This window comes from Oncorhynchus gorbuscha, linkage group LG01 (assembly GCF_021184085.1).
Source record: "Oncorhynchus gorbuscha isolate QuinsamMale2020 ecotype Even-year linkage group LG01, OgorEven_v1.0, whole genome shotgun sequence".
Lineage (NCBI taxonomy): Eukaryota > Metazoa > Chordata > Actinopteri > Salmoniformes > Salmonidae > Oncorhynchus > Oncorhynchus gorbuscha.
The window spans coordinates 14,076,695-14,091,991 of record NC_060173.1 but is presented as its reverse complement, the minus strand read 5'-3'; the positions used below and the strand labels follow the sequence as shown (position 1 = coordinate 14,091,991).

The 15,297-nt window shown below is 46.8% G+C and overlaps 1 protein-coding gene across 1 annotated transcript in view; it reads right to left on the bottom strand.

The window, feature by feature from the left end:
* lrriq1 (leucine-rich repeats and IQ motif containing 1) overlaps positions 1–10,859 on the bottom strand; it is a 55,037-nt gene extending 44,178 nt beyond the window's left edge. The window contains exons 1-11 of the mRNA XM_046356115.1: positions 10,766–10,859; positions 10,516–10,658; positions 10,247–10,349; positions 9,979–10,091; positions 9,777–9,885; positions 9,407–9,627; positions 9,233–9,310; positions 8,685–9,077; positions 7,983–8,519; positions 5,944–6,096; positions 3,634–3,784 (exon numbers count right to left, since the gene is read on the bottom strand). Coding sequence (XP_046212071.1) covers positions 3,634–3,784; positions 5,944–6,096; positions 7,983–8,519; positions 8,685–9,077; positions 9,233–9,310; positions 9,407–9,627; positions 9,777–9,885; positions 9,979–10,091; positions 10,247–10,349; positions 10,516–10,644 — 1,987 coding nt within the window. The 5' untranslated portion in view covers positions 10,645–10,658; positions 10,766–10,859. The remainder of the gene's footprint in view (positions 1–3,633; positions 3,785–5,943; positions 6,097–7,982; positions 8,520–8,684; positions 9,078–9,232; positions 9,311–9,406; positions 9,628–9,776; positions 9,886–9,978; positions 10,092–10,246; positions 10,350–10,515; positions 10,659–10,765) is intronic.
* Positions 10,860–15,297: the final 4,438 nt, after the last annotated feature.

The following is a 15,297-nucleotide window of genomic DNA, read 5'->3' as shown; positions in this document are numbered from 1 at the left end:
ACTGATGGGGACCTGAGCTCTGCTTACCGATGCGATGGGGACCTGAGCTCAGCTTACCGATGGGGACCTGAGCTCTGCTTACCGATGCGATGGGGACCTGAGCTCTGCTTACCGATGCGATGGGGACCTGAGCTCTGCTTACCGATGCGATGGGGACCTGAGCTCTGCTTACCGATGCGATGGGGACCTGAGCTCTGCTTACCGATGCGATGGGGACCTGAGCTCTACTTACCGATGGGGACCTGAGCTCTGCTTACCGATGCGATGGGGACCTGAGCTCAGCTTACCGATGGGGACCTGAGCTCTGCTTACCGATGCGATGGGGACCTGAGCTCTGCTTACCGATGGGGACCTGAGCTCTGCTTACCGATGCGATGGGGACCTGAGCTCTTACCGATGCGATGGGGACCTGAGCTCTGCTTACCGATGCGATGGGGACCTGAGCTCTGCTTACCGATGCGATGGGGACCTGAGCTCTGCTTACCGATGCGATGGGGACCTGAGCTCAGCTACCTGATGCGATGGGGACCTGAGCTCAGCTAACCGATGGGGACCTGAGCTCTGCTTACTGATGGGGACCTGAGCTCAGCTAACCGATGGGGACCTGAGCTCAGCTAACCGATGGGGACCTGAGCTCAGCTAACCGATGGGGACCTGAGCTCTGCTTACTGATGCGATGGGGACCTGAGCTCTGCTTACTGATGCGATGGGGACCTGAGCTCTACTTACTGATGCGATGGGGACCTGAGCTCTACTTACTGATGCGATGGGGACCTGAGCTCTGCTTACTGATGCGATGGGGACCTGATGCGATGGGGACCTGAGCTCTGCTTGGGGACCGATGCGATGATGGGGACCTGAGCTCTGCTTACCGATGCGATGGGGACCTGAGCTCTGCTTACCGATGGGGCGATGGGGACCTGAGCTCTGCTTACCCGATGGGGACCTGAGCTCTGCTTACCGATGCGATGGGGACCTGAGCTCTGCTTACCGATGCGATGGGGACCTGAGCTCTGCTTACCGATGCGATGGGGACCTGAGCTCTGCTACCGATGCGATACTGATGCGATGGGGACCTGAGAGCGATGGGGACCTGAGCTTACTGATGCGATGGGGACCTGAGCTCTGCTTACTGATGCGATGGGGACCTGAGCTCTGCTTACTGATGCGATGGGGACCTGAGCTCTGCTTACTGATGGGGACCTGAGCTCAGCTTACCGATGGGGACCTGAGCTCTGCTTACTGATGCGATGGGGACCTGAGCTCTGCTTACTGATGGGGACCTGAGCTCTGCTTACTGATGCGATGGGGACCTGAGCTCAGCTTACTGATGCGATGGGGACCTGAGCTCAGCTTACTGATGCGATGGGGACCTGAGCTCTGCTTAGCGATGCGATGGGGACCTGAGCTCTGCTTACCGATGCGATGGGGACCTGAGCTCTGCTTACCGATGCGATGGGGACCTGAGCTCATGGGGCTGAGCTCTGCTTACCGATGCGATGGGGACCTGAGCTCAGCTAACCGATGGGGACCTGAGCTCTGCTTACCGATACGATGGGGACCTGAGCTCTGCTTACCGATGCGATGGGGACCTGAGCTCAGCTAACCGATGGGGACCTGAGCTCTGCTTACCGATGGGGACCTGAGCTCTGCTTACCGATGCGATGGGGACCTGAGCTCTGCTTACCGATGCGATGGGGACCTGAGCTCTGCTTACCGATGGGGCGATGCTTACGATGATGGGGACCTGAGCTCAGCTTACCGATGGGGACCTGAGAGCTCTGGGGACCTGAGCTCTGCTTGACCGATGCGATGGGGACCTGAGCTGGGGACCTGAGCTCAGCTAACCGATGGGGACCTGAGCTCAGCTAACCGATGGGGACCTGAGCTCAGCTAACCGATGGGGACCTGAGCTCAGCTAACCGATGGGGACCTGAGCTCAGCTAACCGATGGGGACCTGAGCTCAGCTAACCGATGGGGACCTGAGCTCAGCTAACCGATGGGGACCTGAGCTCAGCTAACCGATGGGGACCTGAGCTCAGCTAACCGATGGGGACCTGAGCTCAGCTAACCGATGGGGACCTGAGCTCTGCTTACTGATGCGATGGGGACCTGAGCTCTGCTTACTGATGCGATGGGGACCGATGGGGACCTGAGCTCTGCTTACTGATGCGATGGGGACCTGAGCTCTGCTTACTGATGCGATGGGGACCTGAGCTCTACTTACTGATGCGATGGGGACCTGAGCTCTGCTTACTGATGCGATGGGGACCTGAGCTCTACTTACTGATGCGATGGGGACCTGAGCTCTACTTACTGATGCGATGGGGACCTGAGCTCTGCTTACTGATGCGATGGGGACCTGAGCTCTGCTTACCGATGCGATGGGGACCTGAGCTCTGCTTACCGATGCGATGGGGACCTGAGCTCAGCTTACCGATGGGGACCTGAGCTCTGCTTACCGATGCGATGGGGACCTGAGCTCTGCTTACCGATGCGATGGGGACCTGAGCTCTGCTTACCGATGCGATGGGGACCTGAGCTCAGCTTACTGATGCGATGGGGACCTGAGCTCTGCTTACTGATGCGATGGGGACCTGAGCTCTGCTTACTGATGCGATGGGGACCTGAGCTCTGCTTACTGATGGGGACCTGAGCTCAGCTTACCGATGGGGACCTGAGCTCTGCTTACTGATGCGATGGGGACCTGAGCTCTGCTTACTGATGGGGACCTGAGCTCTGCTTACTGATGCGATGGGGACCTGAGCTCAGCTTACTGATGCGATGGGGACCTGAGCTCTGCTTACCGATGCGATGGGGACCTGAGCTCAGCTTACTGATGCGATGGGGACCTGAGCTCTGCTTAGCGATGCGATGGGGACCTGAGCTCTGCTTACTGATGCGATGGGGACCTGAGCTCAGCTAACCGATGGGGACCTGAGCTCTGCTTACCGATGGGGACCTGAGCTCTGCTTACCGATGCGATGGGGACCTGAGCTCTGCTTACCGATGCGATGGGGACCTGAGCTCTGCTTACCGATGCGATGGGGACCTGAGCTCAGCTAACCGATGGGGACCTGAGCTCAGCTAACCGATGGGGACCTGAGCTCAGCTAACCGATGGGGACCTGAGCTCAGCTAACCGATGGGGACCTGAGCTCAGCTAACCGATGGGGACCTGAGCTCAGCTAACCGATGGGGACCTGAGCTCAGCTTACTGATGGGGACCTGAGCTCTGCTTACTGATGCGATGGGGACCTGAGCTCAGCTTACTGATGCGATGGGGACCTGAGCTCTGCTTACTGATGCGATGGGGACCTGAGCTCTGCTTACTGATGCGATGGGGACCTGAGCTCTACTTACTGATGCGATGGGGACCTGAGCTCAGCTTACGGATGCGATGGGGACCTGAGCTCAGCTTACGGATGCGATGGGGACCTGAGCTCAGCTTACGGATGCGATGGGGACCTGAGCTCAGCTTACGGATGCGATGGGGACCTGAGCTCTGCTTACTGATGCGATGGGGACCTGAGCTCTGCTTACTGATGCGATGGGGACCTGAGCTCAGCTTACTGATGCGATGGGGACCTGAGCTCTACTTACTGATGCGATGGGGATCTGACCTCAGCTTACCGATACGGGTGATGGAGTTGTGCGAGAGCTCCAGAACGTCCAGATCCACAGCACCAGCCAGACCATGGATGGATGTCAGACGGTTCCGGCCAAGTCGAAGAACTTGGAGGTTAGCCAGATTCTCACAGTCCACAAACGTGATTGAGTTGTCCTATACAGACATAACAATCAAATATGTCTGAGTTTTCAAATACCAAGGATTTTATACTTTTACATGCTGATTTGATCACTGTGAGAGACAGTATGCAGTGTTGTGTGTATATAATATAATACTATGTAGCTAAAATATACTATGTAACACATACGCTGAGTGTAGAAAACATTATGAATACCTGCTCTTTCAATGACCAGGTGAATCCAGGTAAAAGCAATGATCCCTTATTGATGTCACTTGTTAAATCCACTACACATCAGTGTATATGCAGGGGAGGAGACAGGTTAAATAATTATTTTGAAGCCTTGAGTCAAATGAGACATAAATTGTGTATGTGTGCCATTCAGAGGGTGAATGGACAAGACAAAATATTTAAGTGACTTTGAACCGGTGCCAGGTGCACCGGTTTGTGTAAAGAACTGCAATGCTGCTGGGACTTTCACGCTCAACAGTTTCCCATGTGTATCAAGAATGGTCTGCCACCCAAAGGACATCCAGCCAACTTGTCAGACATATACTGTAGATAGATATACAGTTAAAGTCGGAAGTTTACATACACCTTAGCCAAATACATTTAAACTCAGTTTTCACAATTCCTGATATTTAATCCAAGTAAAAATTCTCTGTTTTAGGTCATTACGATCACCACTTTATTTTAAGAATGTGAAATGTCAGAATAATTTATTTCAGCTTTTATATTGCTTTCATCACATTCCCAGTGGGTCAGAACTTTACATATACTCAATTAGTATTTGTTAGCATTGCCTTTAAATTGTTTAACTTGGGTCAAACGTTTCAGGTTCCACAAGCTTCCCACAATAAGTTGGGTGAATCTTGGCCCATTCCTCCTGACAGAGCTGGTGTACCTGAATCAGGTTCGTAGGCCTCCATGCTCGCACACTCTTTTTCAGTTCTGCCAACAAATTTTCTATAGGATTGAGGTCAGGGCTTTGTGATGGCCACTCCAATATCTTCACTTTGTTGTCCTTAAGCCAATTTGCCACAACTTTGGAAGTATGCTTGGGGTCATTGTCCATTTGGAAGACCCATTTGCGACCAAGTTTCCTGACTGATGTCTTGAGATGTTGCTTCAATATATCCACATAATTGTTCTTCCTCATCATGCCATCTATTTTGTGAAGTGCACCAGTCCATCCTGCAGCAAAGCACCCCCACAACATGATGCTGCCACCCCCCGTGTTTCACAGTTGGGATGGTGTTTTTTGGCTTGCAAGCCTCCCCCTTTTTCCTCCAAACATTATGGCCAAGCAGTTCTATTTTTGTTTCATCAGACCAGAGGACATTTCTCCAAAAAGTACGATCTTTGTCCCCCTTAATCATTGTACCTAAACTGTATGTGTAAACATGTATACACAGGGCCCAGCTGTAAAAGAGACCGTGGTCTCAGTCTGTGTTCCTTGTTGAAATAAATATATTATAATAATAATGTGCAGTTGCAAACCGTAGTCTGGCTTTTTTTATGGGGGTTTGGAGCAGTGGCTTCTTCCTTGCTGAGAGGCCTTTCAGGTTATGTCGATATAAGACTCGTTTTACTGTGGATATAAATACTTTTGTACCCATTTCCTCCAGCATCTTCAGAAGGTCCTTTGCTGTTGTTCTGGGATTGATTTGCACTTTTCGTACCGAGGTACGTTCATCTCTAGGAGACAGAACGTGTCTCCTTCATGAGTGGTATGACGGCTGAGTGGTCTCATGGTGTTTATACTTGCGTACTATTGTTTGAACAGATGAACGTTGCACCTTCAGGCGTTTGGAAATTGCTCCCAACGATGAACCAGACTTGTGGAGGTCTACAATTTATTTTCTGAGGTCTTGGCTGATTTATTTTGATTTTCCCATGATGTCAAGCAAAGAGGCACTGAGTTTGTAGGTAGGTCTTGAAATACATCCACAGGTACACCTCCAATTGACTCAAATGATGTCAATTAGCCTATCAGAAGCTTCTAAAGCCGTGACATCCTTTTCGGGAATTTTCCATGCTTTCCAAATGTCTGGCTTTCAGTGTCATTACAATAGTACTATTTGTTCATTTGTTTATTTGTCAGGGACCATGTACAACATTCCATTGCACCAGATTTGGCTAGATAAACCATTTCTGTACAGCTTACCCCACATGTAAATGGTGGTGTATTTACCTGTACATCGATGTAGCGAAGCTCTGTGCATTGACTGAGGCCCTCCAGGGATTTAAGGCCACAGCGTCTCATGGTGAGCATCTGCAGTCTGGGGCATTGGGACAAAGTAGAGAGGCTACAGCCAGGGAGATCCTCCAGAACAACTGTGGTCACCTGCATTGGAAGGTAGAGCACAGTCAGTGAAATATTGCTTTTGGTTTTGTTATGGTTGGTTTGTTGGTTATTTGAATGTGTCTGATTGACTGTTTTGCAGACATGGGTCAAATGCATCTAGGTCCAATACTTTCAAATATCCTACTTGTAATACCTTTAGTGTTAAAAGCTAAATCAAGCGCAACTTATACATCACTTATTTTTCTTTATGAAATAAAGCAGGGGTAGGCAACTACATTCAACGAAATTCATACCTTGATTACATTAAGACATGATCGCATATGTGACCGACCGGCTTGATTCTGTCATATGTAGCAACATTTTTGATTGTGTTTTTTACATTGGATAAAGGTGGAGACTCAGAGCTAGAAAATGGTATATCGTACACTACAGTTGAGCAACAAAGGGAAAGTCATTCTGCTTTTAAAGTTGATAAACTTGTAACCTCACTTTTGAGAAAATGTCCCTTGAATGTTTTGGTACACTTAAGCGAGAGCTCTTCTTTGTCTACATTCAGCATCATTCCAAACCCTGTTAATCTTTAGCAGGGTAGCCTAGTGGTTAGAGCGTTGGACTAGTAACTGAAAGGTTGCAAGTTCATATCCCTGAGCTGACAAGGTACAAATCTGTCGTTCTGCCCCTGAACAGGCAGTTTAACCCACTGTTCCTAGGCCGTCATTGAAAAATAAGAATTTGTTCTTAACTGACTTGCCTAGTTAAATAAAGGTAAAATAAAAAAATAAAAACATGTGAGGCCATGTATTAAACAACCAAAGAATTCATGACTAAAGGCTAGTTTATACTACAGGTGTGTTCATAAATTTAATATAGTGTGCTCTGGGCGTTCGTAAACTCAGAGCATTGTCAGACTGTCCATTTGTAAATTCAAAGTGTTTTTCGCTCTCGGACCGTTCAGAGTGCACCTTGGACGCTCTGGTCCAGGATTAGGGTTGATCCGAGCGTTCTGACCTAACAACAGCAGTCAAGCACCCAAGCTAACGTTGGCTAGCTTGCTAGCTACTTCCAGACACAAATGAGGGAATAGCTCATTCTGACCATTTTACTAGCCCTAGCAGAGCTGGTTAGGCTTTTTTATGCTATCCAGAGCGTTGGTGACTGCAACTGTACTGCTGGCAACAAATTAATTATGCTTTTTTTTTACCAACGTTTACTGAGACCGGCCATATTCAACGGGCGTTGAGCGTTCGTAAATTTGTCAGTTATTCTGCTCTGGCACCCTCAGACGAGTGTGCCAGAGTACGATGAAACAGTTGTTTCAGTGACGTTCTATTGAAATGGATACTTGCATAATGGAGTCTTTTGTTAAGTTTTAATACACGCAAAAAAAAAATGAAAAGCCGTGTTAGACAGGATTACCCTACACATACTGACCAGCTCAAATAGACAGAAGCGTGCTATATGGCAGACCAATCCAAACTCATCTCTCGGCATGTCCAGCCCACTCATTATCTCAGCCAATCATGGCTAACTAGGCTCGTAATTTAACAATTTCATTCATATTTACAAAAGTCATGCAAGTTTGTTATTAAGGCACATGAAAGTTCACATGGTCGAGAAGGCATATCTGCCCCCCCAAAAAAACATTTTGATTTAAAAAAAAGTTTATGTTCAAATGGCTCTCCTGTGAAGTAGTGACCCACGCCATACGCCTAGTTTCCTGAAACGGGCCACGTATATATATTTTCTATTCCCGGGCATAGTTTGGAACAGATTTCCTAATTTATACAAATGTTTTTCTTAATTTCTGGTGATTTTAGTCAACAACAACAAAAAATCACTTGCGGGACTGTTTTGCCCTGCAGGCTGCCTGTTACTGACCCCTGAAATAAAGAGTATCACATTGTAGATCGTATCATGCAGGTTACCTCCTGAGGGGAGTTCCAGGCCCCAGACTGAAGGAGTGTTTCTGGGCAGAGGAGGGGTAAACCACTCCCCTCAGCGGCCCTCCTCGCCCCCCTCCTCCTCTGGGTCCTGACCCCCTGCTGCTGCTTCCTCTTGTTCTGCAGGGAGAGTTTGGACCAGGAAGTGCAGTCCCTCATCCAGGCCAGTCTCCTCTGCTCCGTCTGCTCTGGTAGAAATACACTCATACGCTCAAAGGCAGACTGAGGGGCTGAGGTGCTGGGGTCAATGGGGGGAGAGCTGGCAGTGGGGGAACATTCAGTGGCGGCTGATTTCTCCTCTCTGGCTTTTTCCTCACTCGGGTTTTGACTTTCCTCCTTCACTATTCCTGTCTCCAGCTTTTGCAGGCTCTTTGGTTTCCTCTCATCTGATTCCATCCTAATCTCTTCCTCCTCCTTGCTTTTCCTTTCATTCTCCTTTTCCTCCTCATTCTCCTGTCTTTTTCTCTGCTCCTCCTCCCTTTCTTGCTTGTCTTTCTCCTCCCTAATCTGCTCCTCCTTCTCTCTCCTCTCCTCCTTCTTTCTCTTCTCCTCTTCTTTCCTTCTCTTCTCCTCTTCTTTCTTTCTCTTCTCCTCTTCTTTCTTTCTCTTCTCTTCTTCATGCTTCTTTCTCTTCTCCTCCCCTTTTCTTCTCTCTCCCTCCTTTCTGTTCTCCTGATCCTCCCTCTTTCTTCTGTCCTCCTCATCCTGTCTCTCTCTCTCCATACGGACTCGATCCTCTTCTTTGGCTCTCTCATACTCTAAGCTCCTCCTCTTCAGCGCTTGCTCCTCCAACTCTCTCCTTCTGTTTTCCTTTTCCTGCTTCAGCCGCTGCTCCTCCTGTTCCCTCCTCCACCTCTCCTCCCTCCTGTTCCTCTCCTCCTCAGACCTTCTTTGTTCCTCTCTTCTGCGGTGGAGCTCAGCCCTGGTCCACCGGCGTGCCAGGACGCCTCTGAGGGCAGCCTGGATAGTGATGGCTGCCCTGCATCGAGACTGGTGGGTCTTCCTCCTCTTTTCCTCCTGCACCTTCTCAAAGGCCCTCCTCTCTTCCTCCATCTGTCTCTGGAGGCTGCTGATCAGCTCCTGGTTAGTGTGGGAGAGTGGAGGAGAGAAGTTAAACCAATAAAAACTGAAAAGAAAGATGAGCCCCTTCTGAAAACACTTCCAACCAAGCCCCTCTCCATTGCCAGTGTTTCAGTGTTTGCACATCTAAAAAAATGTGATTGAATCTGGCCCACCTGCTGTTTGAAAAGCTCTTGTTGAAGCTTCTCTTCTGCCTCTCTTTCTTTCATCTCCTCCATGCCTGTAGGGCGATGCTACAGACAGACAATGACTTCTTCAGTTGGTCACTCTTAGTTATGGAAAACATAGAAACGGGAAATGGGAGAAAGGGATGATATGAACTATCTCACCCTATTGTCCTCTTCTATCTGCCTCAGCTCCTCCTCAAAGTCTCTCTGTCTGCGTTTCCTCCCCTCCTCCTTTTCTCTCTGCTCATTCTGCTCCTTCTTTCGCTCCACCTCGTATTCCACAATTCTCCTCTCATCCTCCTCTTTCAACTTACACTCCAAAGTTTTCAGTTCCAAACTGAGTTGCTTTTCAGACCTTAAATATGCATCACATTCAATATCATCTGTGTCAAACAGAAAGACACAGGTCATAGCTCCATTAGTTTGAAGAATATCACCTTTTTTATTTCCTTTATAGGGCTGGACTAAATGAGGCAAGGGTGACATCTAGTGGGCATATATATCACACACGCACACAGAAATCTACACATACCCTCACTGTTGTGTGGCACTCTGTCTGTAATGTCACTGTCAGATACAGTGTGAGGGCAGGCCTTGTTGGGGATAGCGTTCAACTTCTCATCCTCCATCTCTAACATGACCTAAATCAATCAAACATATTTAGCCTACGTCCCAGCACAAATTACATAACACTAGTACTTTAGGGCACACAAGCCTTATTAAACTAGACTCACTTGTTCTTTTAACTTCACTGGGTCCTCGTGTAGGCCTAAGTCAGATGCCAGTTCCATTAAAAGGTCTTCAGAACGACTTGAAATTATGGAATACACCTCAGCCGCTCTGGAATCTGAAAACAGACAATGTACAAAGACATTGTGTCACATATACACAACAATAGTATGACATCATGAAGCCAGCAGCTAGCTTGACTGATGAATAAATGATCCATGCATTTTCTATATTTCTGTTGCCTATGCATTATCCAGAGGTCCTCATTCCTACCATCATCTTCATTGTCCTCAAGGATGAGCTTTTCAAACTGACTTGCTCTGTTCTCGGAGGCTTCAAAATATTTGAGCATTGATTCTGGGATTTTATCTGAAACCTGGGGGTGTTGAAAGGTGAAAAGTTAGGTTTACATGCATTTTCAACCAGTAGACATTCATTGACAAGTCGTATAAAACATTGTGCAAACAGTAGGCTAACGTTAGACAATGGAGATTATTAGGCCTACACAAACTCTCCAGTTGACTAATAATAAATCAACTCACATCATCTTCATCGGCATGATCTTCATCAGCAGATGAGTAAAAATCTTCCTGAAAAGAATGATCTAATTCAATATCCTCAGAGGAGTTGTTGATGCTCAGTTTGCTCAGGTCTTCTTGACTGACATCCATGGTCTAGCTAGCAGCTTCAGGAAACAGAAAAAGAGCAGGAAACACTGCATGAAACTTAAACTTGAAACTTTTACATTTTATTCCCACGAAATGTTTCTGTTTTAAATAAGAGGTCATTTACCTGTGTTTGTCTGTTTTGTATACTTGCTAACCGGTTTTCTATCCATGAACGTAAAATAATTCCATCCGCGTCTAAATGGAACTGTGGTCGCTATGGAAACTGAGGAGAACACTACGGAACACCACTCAGGACAAACGTAACCCTGTAGGGTGTTGACTTGCCATTTGGCAACATACCATTTCTCTACATTTCATGTACAGATAAAATGGGAAACATTAGTTACCAGTATCTTTGTTTTATTGTTAGGCTACGTCAAATCATAGACTTGTAACTGGACTCAAATGAAAAGAGTGCACACATAATTGCTTTATGCTGGAGGGGGGCCTCAGTAATTTACATGACAAACAACTATTTTCTGTGACTCTCTCTTCTATGTGCACGGCATAATGTCCAAACATTCCCTTTATGTTTCAAAGAACTTTAGCCTACTACTACAGTAAATCGTGTGGGGAAAGTACATTGCAATCATGCAAGATCACAGTAAATGTCATTCTTTGGAATTTAATAGCCTTGCATAAGCCTCAAGTGCTGTCTTTTCCCACTCTCTCTCTCTCTCTCTCTCTCTCGCTCTCCAAAGTTGAAGGTACTGTTGTGGCCAACAACACAGACTGCAACCTACTGTACAACAATGACATTTCTGATGACAAAGGAACGGAACCTTTCCCACATGGAAAGTGCAGCGCTTGTAGTCCGTCTCTCTGAGGAGATTCCAGAGCAGCCCTCGCAGGTTTTCCCACACCCATTCCCAGGGGCTCTCAGAACTTCAGAACTTTACAACTTCCGCCACCTTGTTCAGTGTTTCACTGGAGAACATTGTGTCCTCACATTTTTGTGTTTGGACTCAGAAGTCATTGAGTCTTCTCTCATGACTTGCCAGAATTCAAGGGCAACATCAATGGCTAAATGGCGCCAGATGCACCTTATCATGTTACCTCGAAAAACCAACATCAAATTCCATAGATTCTCTCCAAAAACACAATGTGGTCTATACTCTGAGTCTACAAAACTTTAAGAACACCTTCCTAATATTGAGTTGCACCCCCCATTTTTGCCCTCAGAATAGTCTCAATTCACCAGGGCATGGACTCTACAAGGTATTCTCAATTGCCTCAAGGCTTAGAAATCCTTCTTTAACCTGTCTCTTCACCTTCATCTACACTGATCGAAGTGGATTTAACAAGTGACATCAATAAGGGATCATAGCTTTCACCTGGATTCACTTGGTCAGTCTAGGTCATGGAAAGAGCAGTTGTTCTTATTGTTTTATATACTCAGTGTATGTATATGCAGTCTGAAAGGTCAACAAACAGTGACACTGCCAAACGTATTTGTATGTGTGTGTGTATACGAGCATTACAAAGGTCATTACGGTTCACGGTATCACTTCAGTCCCAGCATTTCACAGGGAGAGTTTTCAGCGGAGCCCTTGTTGTTGAAGTCAAACTGCCTGCCCCTCTGTTCCATCAGGTCCCCCTAAGAAGCATTGACAAAGTTCAATTGCTCAAAAAGGCCCCATCAGCAAGCCTTGTCCACTCTGATTAGGCCCCAGCGGCGTGTGGCCCTTTGTCAGTAGGCAAGGTGTCCTGACGCTTTTGTCTGGGAGCACAGAACCCAGACAGCAACCAGACAGGCCCAAGCTGCAGATTTACATAACAGATTACAGCAGTCAATGGCGGCTCCGGCCCAAATGGAGTGCTGGTGTGGATAGTTTGGATAGCCACCGTGTGTTTACTCTGTCAAGGGTTTTCTGTTACTGGACTGTAGCTATTATCTGGGCCTCTGGGTCCTGGCCGGGTGCTTCAAGCCTATCGCTTCTGTCTAGGGCTGGGAGGAGAGGGGGCTGCTGAAAGAAATTAAAATGTGACAACGAAGTTCCCATGTATCTCTGGTACTCCTCATACTGTAAATTAGATTAGACATTGTGTGAAACAAATAAAACATTTATTGTGTTCAATGTTGTCTCGTAATATCTAGGGATCTATTGTATTTGTTGTATAATAAATCAATTCAAAATCAAATCAAATTTATTTATATAGCCCTTCGTACATCAGCTGATATCTCAAAGTGCTGTACAGAAACCCAGCCTAAAACCCCAAACAGCAAGCAATGCAGGTTTTGAAGCATGTTGGCTAGGAAAAACTCCCTAAAAAGGCCAAAACCTAGGAAGAAACCTAGAGAGGAACAAGGCTATGAGGGGTGGCCAATCCTCTTCTGGCTGTGCCGGGTGGAGATTATAACAGAACATGGCCACGGTGTTCAAATGTTCATAAATGACCAGCATGGTCAAATAATAGGTCTGGAACAGGTAGCACGTCCGGTGAACAGGTCAGGATTCCATAGCCGCAGGCAGAACAGTTGAAACTGGAGCAGCAGCACGGCCAGGTGGACTGGGGACAGCAAGGAGTCATCATGCCAGGTAGTCCTGAGGCATGGTCCTACGGCTCAGGTCCTCAGAGAGAGAGAGAGAGAGAGAGAGAGAGAGAGAGAGAGAGAGAGAGAGAGAGAGAGAGAGAGAGAGAGAGAGAGAGAGAGAGAGAGAGAGAGAGAGAGAGAGAGAGAGAGAGAGAGAGAGAGAGAGAGAGAACTAGAGAGAGCATACTTAAATTCACACAGGACACCGGATAAGACAGAAGTACTCCAGATATAACAAACTGACCCTAGCCCCCTGACACATAAACTACTGCAGCATGAATACTGGAGGCTGAGACAGGAGGGGTCAGGAGACACTGTGGCCCCCTCCGATGATACCCCCGGACAGGGCCAAACAGGAAGGATATAACCCCACCCACTTTGCCAAAGCACAGCCCCCACACCACTATGGTGTATAATAGATAGGTGGCTTAGAGGTTAGAGAGGTAGACCTATACAGCCACTCTGTATAGAGTGTTGCCAGTTAGAACTCCAGTCAAGGCACTACAAAAATAGGACACAATGAGAGGATTCTGAAAGTTACTTGCAGGTAATGGTTGTTCATAGATATTACACTCTTAGAAAAAAGTGATTGTAAAGCGTTCTTCGGTTGTCCCCATAGCAGAACCCTTTGAATAACCATTTTTGGTTCCAGGTAGAACCCTTTTGGGTTCTGTGTAGAATCTTCTATGGAAAGGGTTCTACATGGAACCCAAAAGAGTTCTACCTGGAACCAAAAAGGGTTCTTCCATAGGTTGTCCTATGGGGACAGCCGAAGAACCTTTTGGTTTCTAAATAGCACATTTTTTCCTAAGCGTGTATACTCACGTGAGGGGGAAATTATTAACCAAGATAATCCCTGACGAAAGGCACTGACATAAATTTGAAGCATAATCACTTTAAGTTGCATTCTTTGGCTAACCGGCAGTCACATTTGATTCACACCCAACAGAATACACTTCTGGTTCACCTCCCTCTAAGCCTCAAAATGAGACCCACCCAAATTGCTAGGATTCACCTACTGTAAATCTTCAAGGCTGAAGATCAGATATGAGATTTTTGTTATTATCCATCGATAAAGTTAGAGTAACAACTGTGGGTTGTAAGTGAGACATTCCTGCAAGGGGAGATTTGGATGGTCTTTCAAAGTGATGATTATGGTGCCAGTATGACCTTACTATTTCAAAGCTGCTTCTGATTACTATGGGATTATATGTAATCGGAAATTCCCTACTAATGAGAGTGAGGTTGGAATGGGCCTCTTGGAATGGTTTCATTGAGGAAATACAATGTGTTGGTGGTCAGAACTACTGTATGTACACTGTTATGATGTAGGGCCTATCTTACAGTTCAAAGAAAGTGTTACCAGATGTTTGCATGGCAATGCATTGGTGCCATACAGTAGATTTCAGGGGGGGCTTTTGTGAGCATGGCCTTATTTCTATTACAGCATATTGGATGAGTGTCATTTATATTCCATTCACCCAGCTCAATGTAACATTGATAGGTTTAGGCCATTACATGATACTCCAATTTGACCTAAACCAATCATGAGGTTGCTACAACCTAGTCAATAAATTAAAGTTTACAATGTAGGTGCACAGGTCGAGATCATTTTTAGTAATCAAGGTGACAGACAGTGACACATTCAATACCGCCTTGCACACTCCTGCATCTGGCTGATCTATAGTGTAATCACTAGTGAAACAGTTGCAAACGAGAGTTTCTATTGAACAAATTCAGTTATGTTTATCCCAGTTTCGTTCCGTGTGCTTCCATTTAAGAAACATTTTTCAACAGAATCAGCAGAATGAATACATGATCACACGCAAACACAGTTCACTTTCATAGCAGCCACATACAAACAGTATGATCACTTTGTTCATTCCTTCTCGCATCTACGCACTCTCCTTGTCATGCAGGTGAAAGAGGACCCAAAAGCGACTTGGCGAAAACAGAGTCTTTAATCCAGTAAAGTAAATACAAACAAAAAACACAACTTTCACTCGAAATGACGAGGACAAACTGGAGACTCGATCTTGAACAGCAGGTGAACAGCAGGTTGCCTCGGGAAGGCACTTGAACCAGACAGACTCAGACACCTGCTCACCACGCAGCATCTG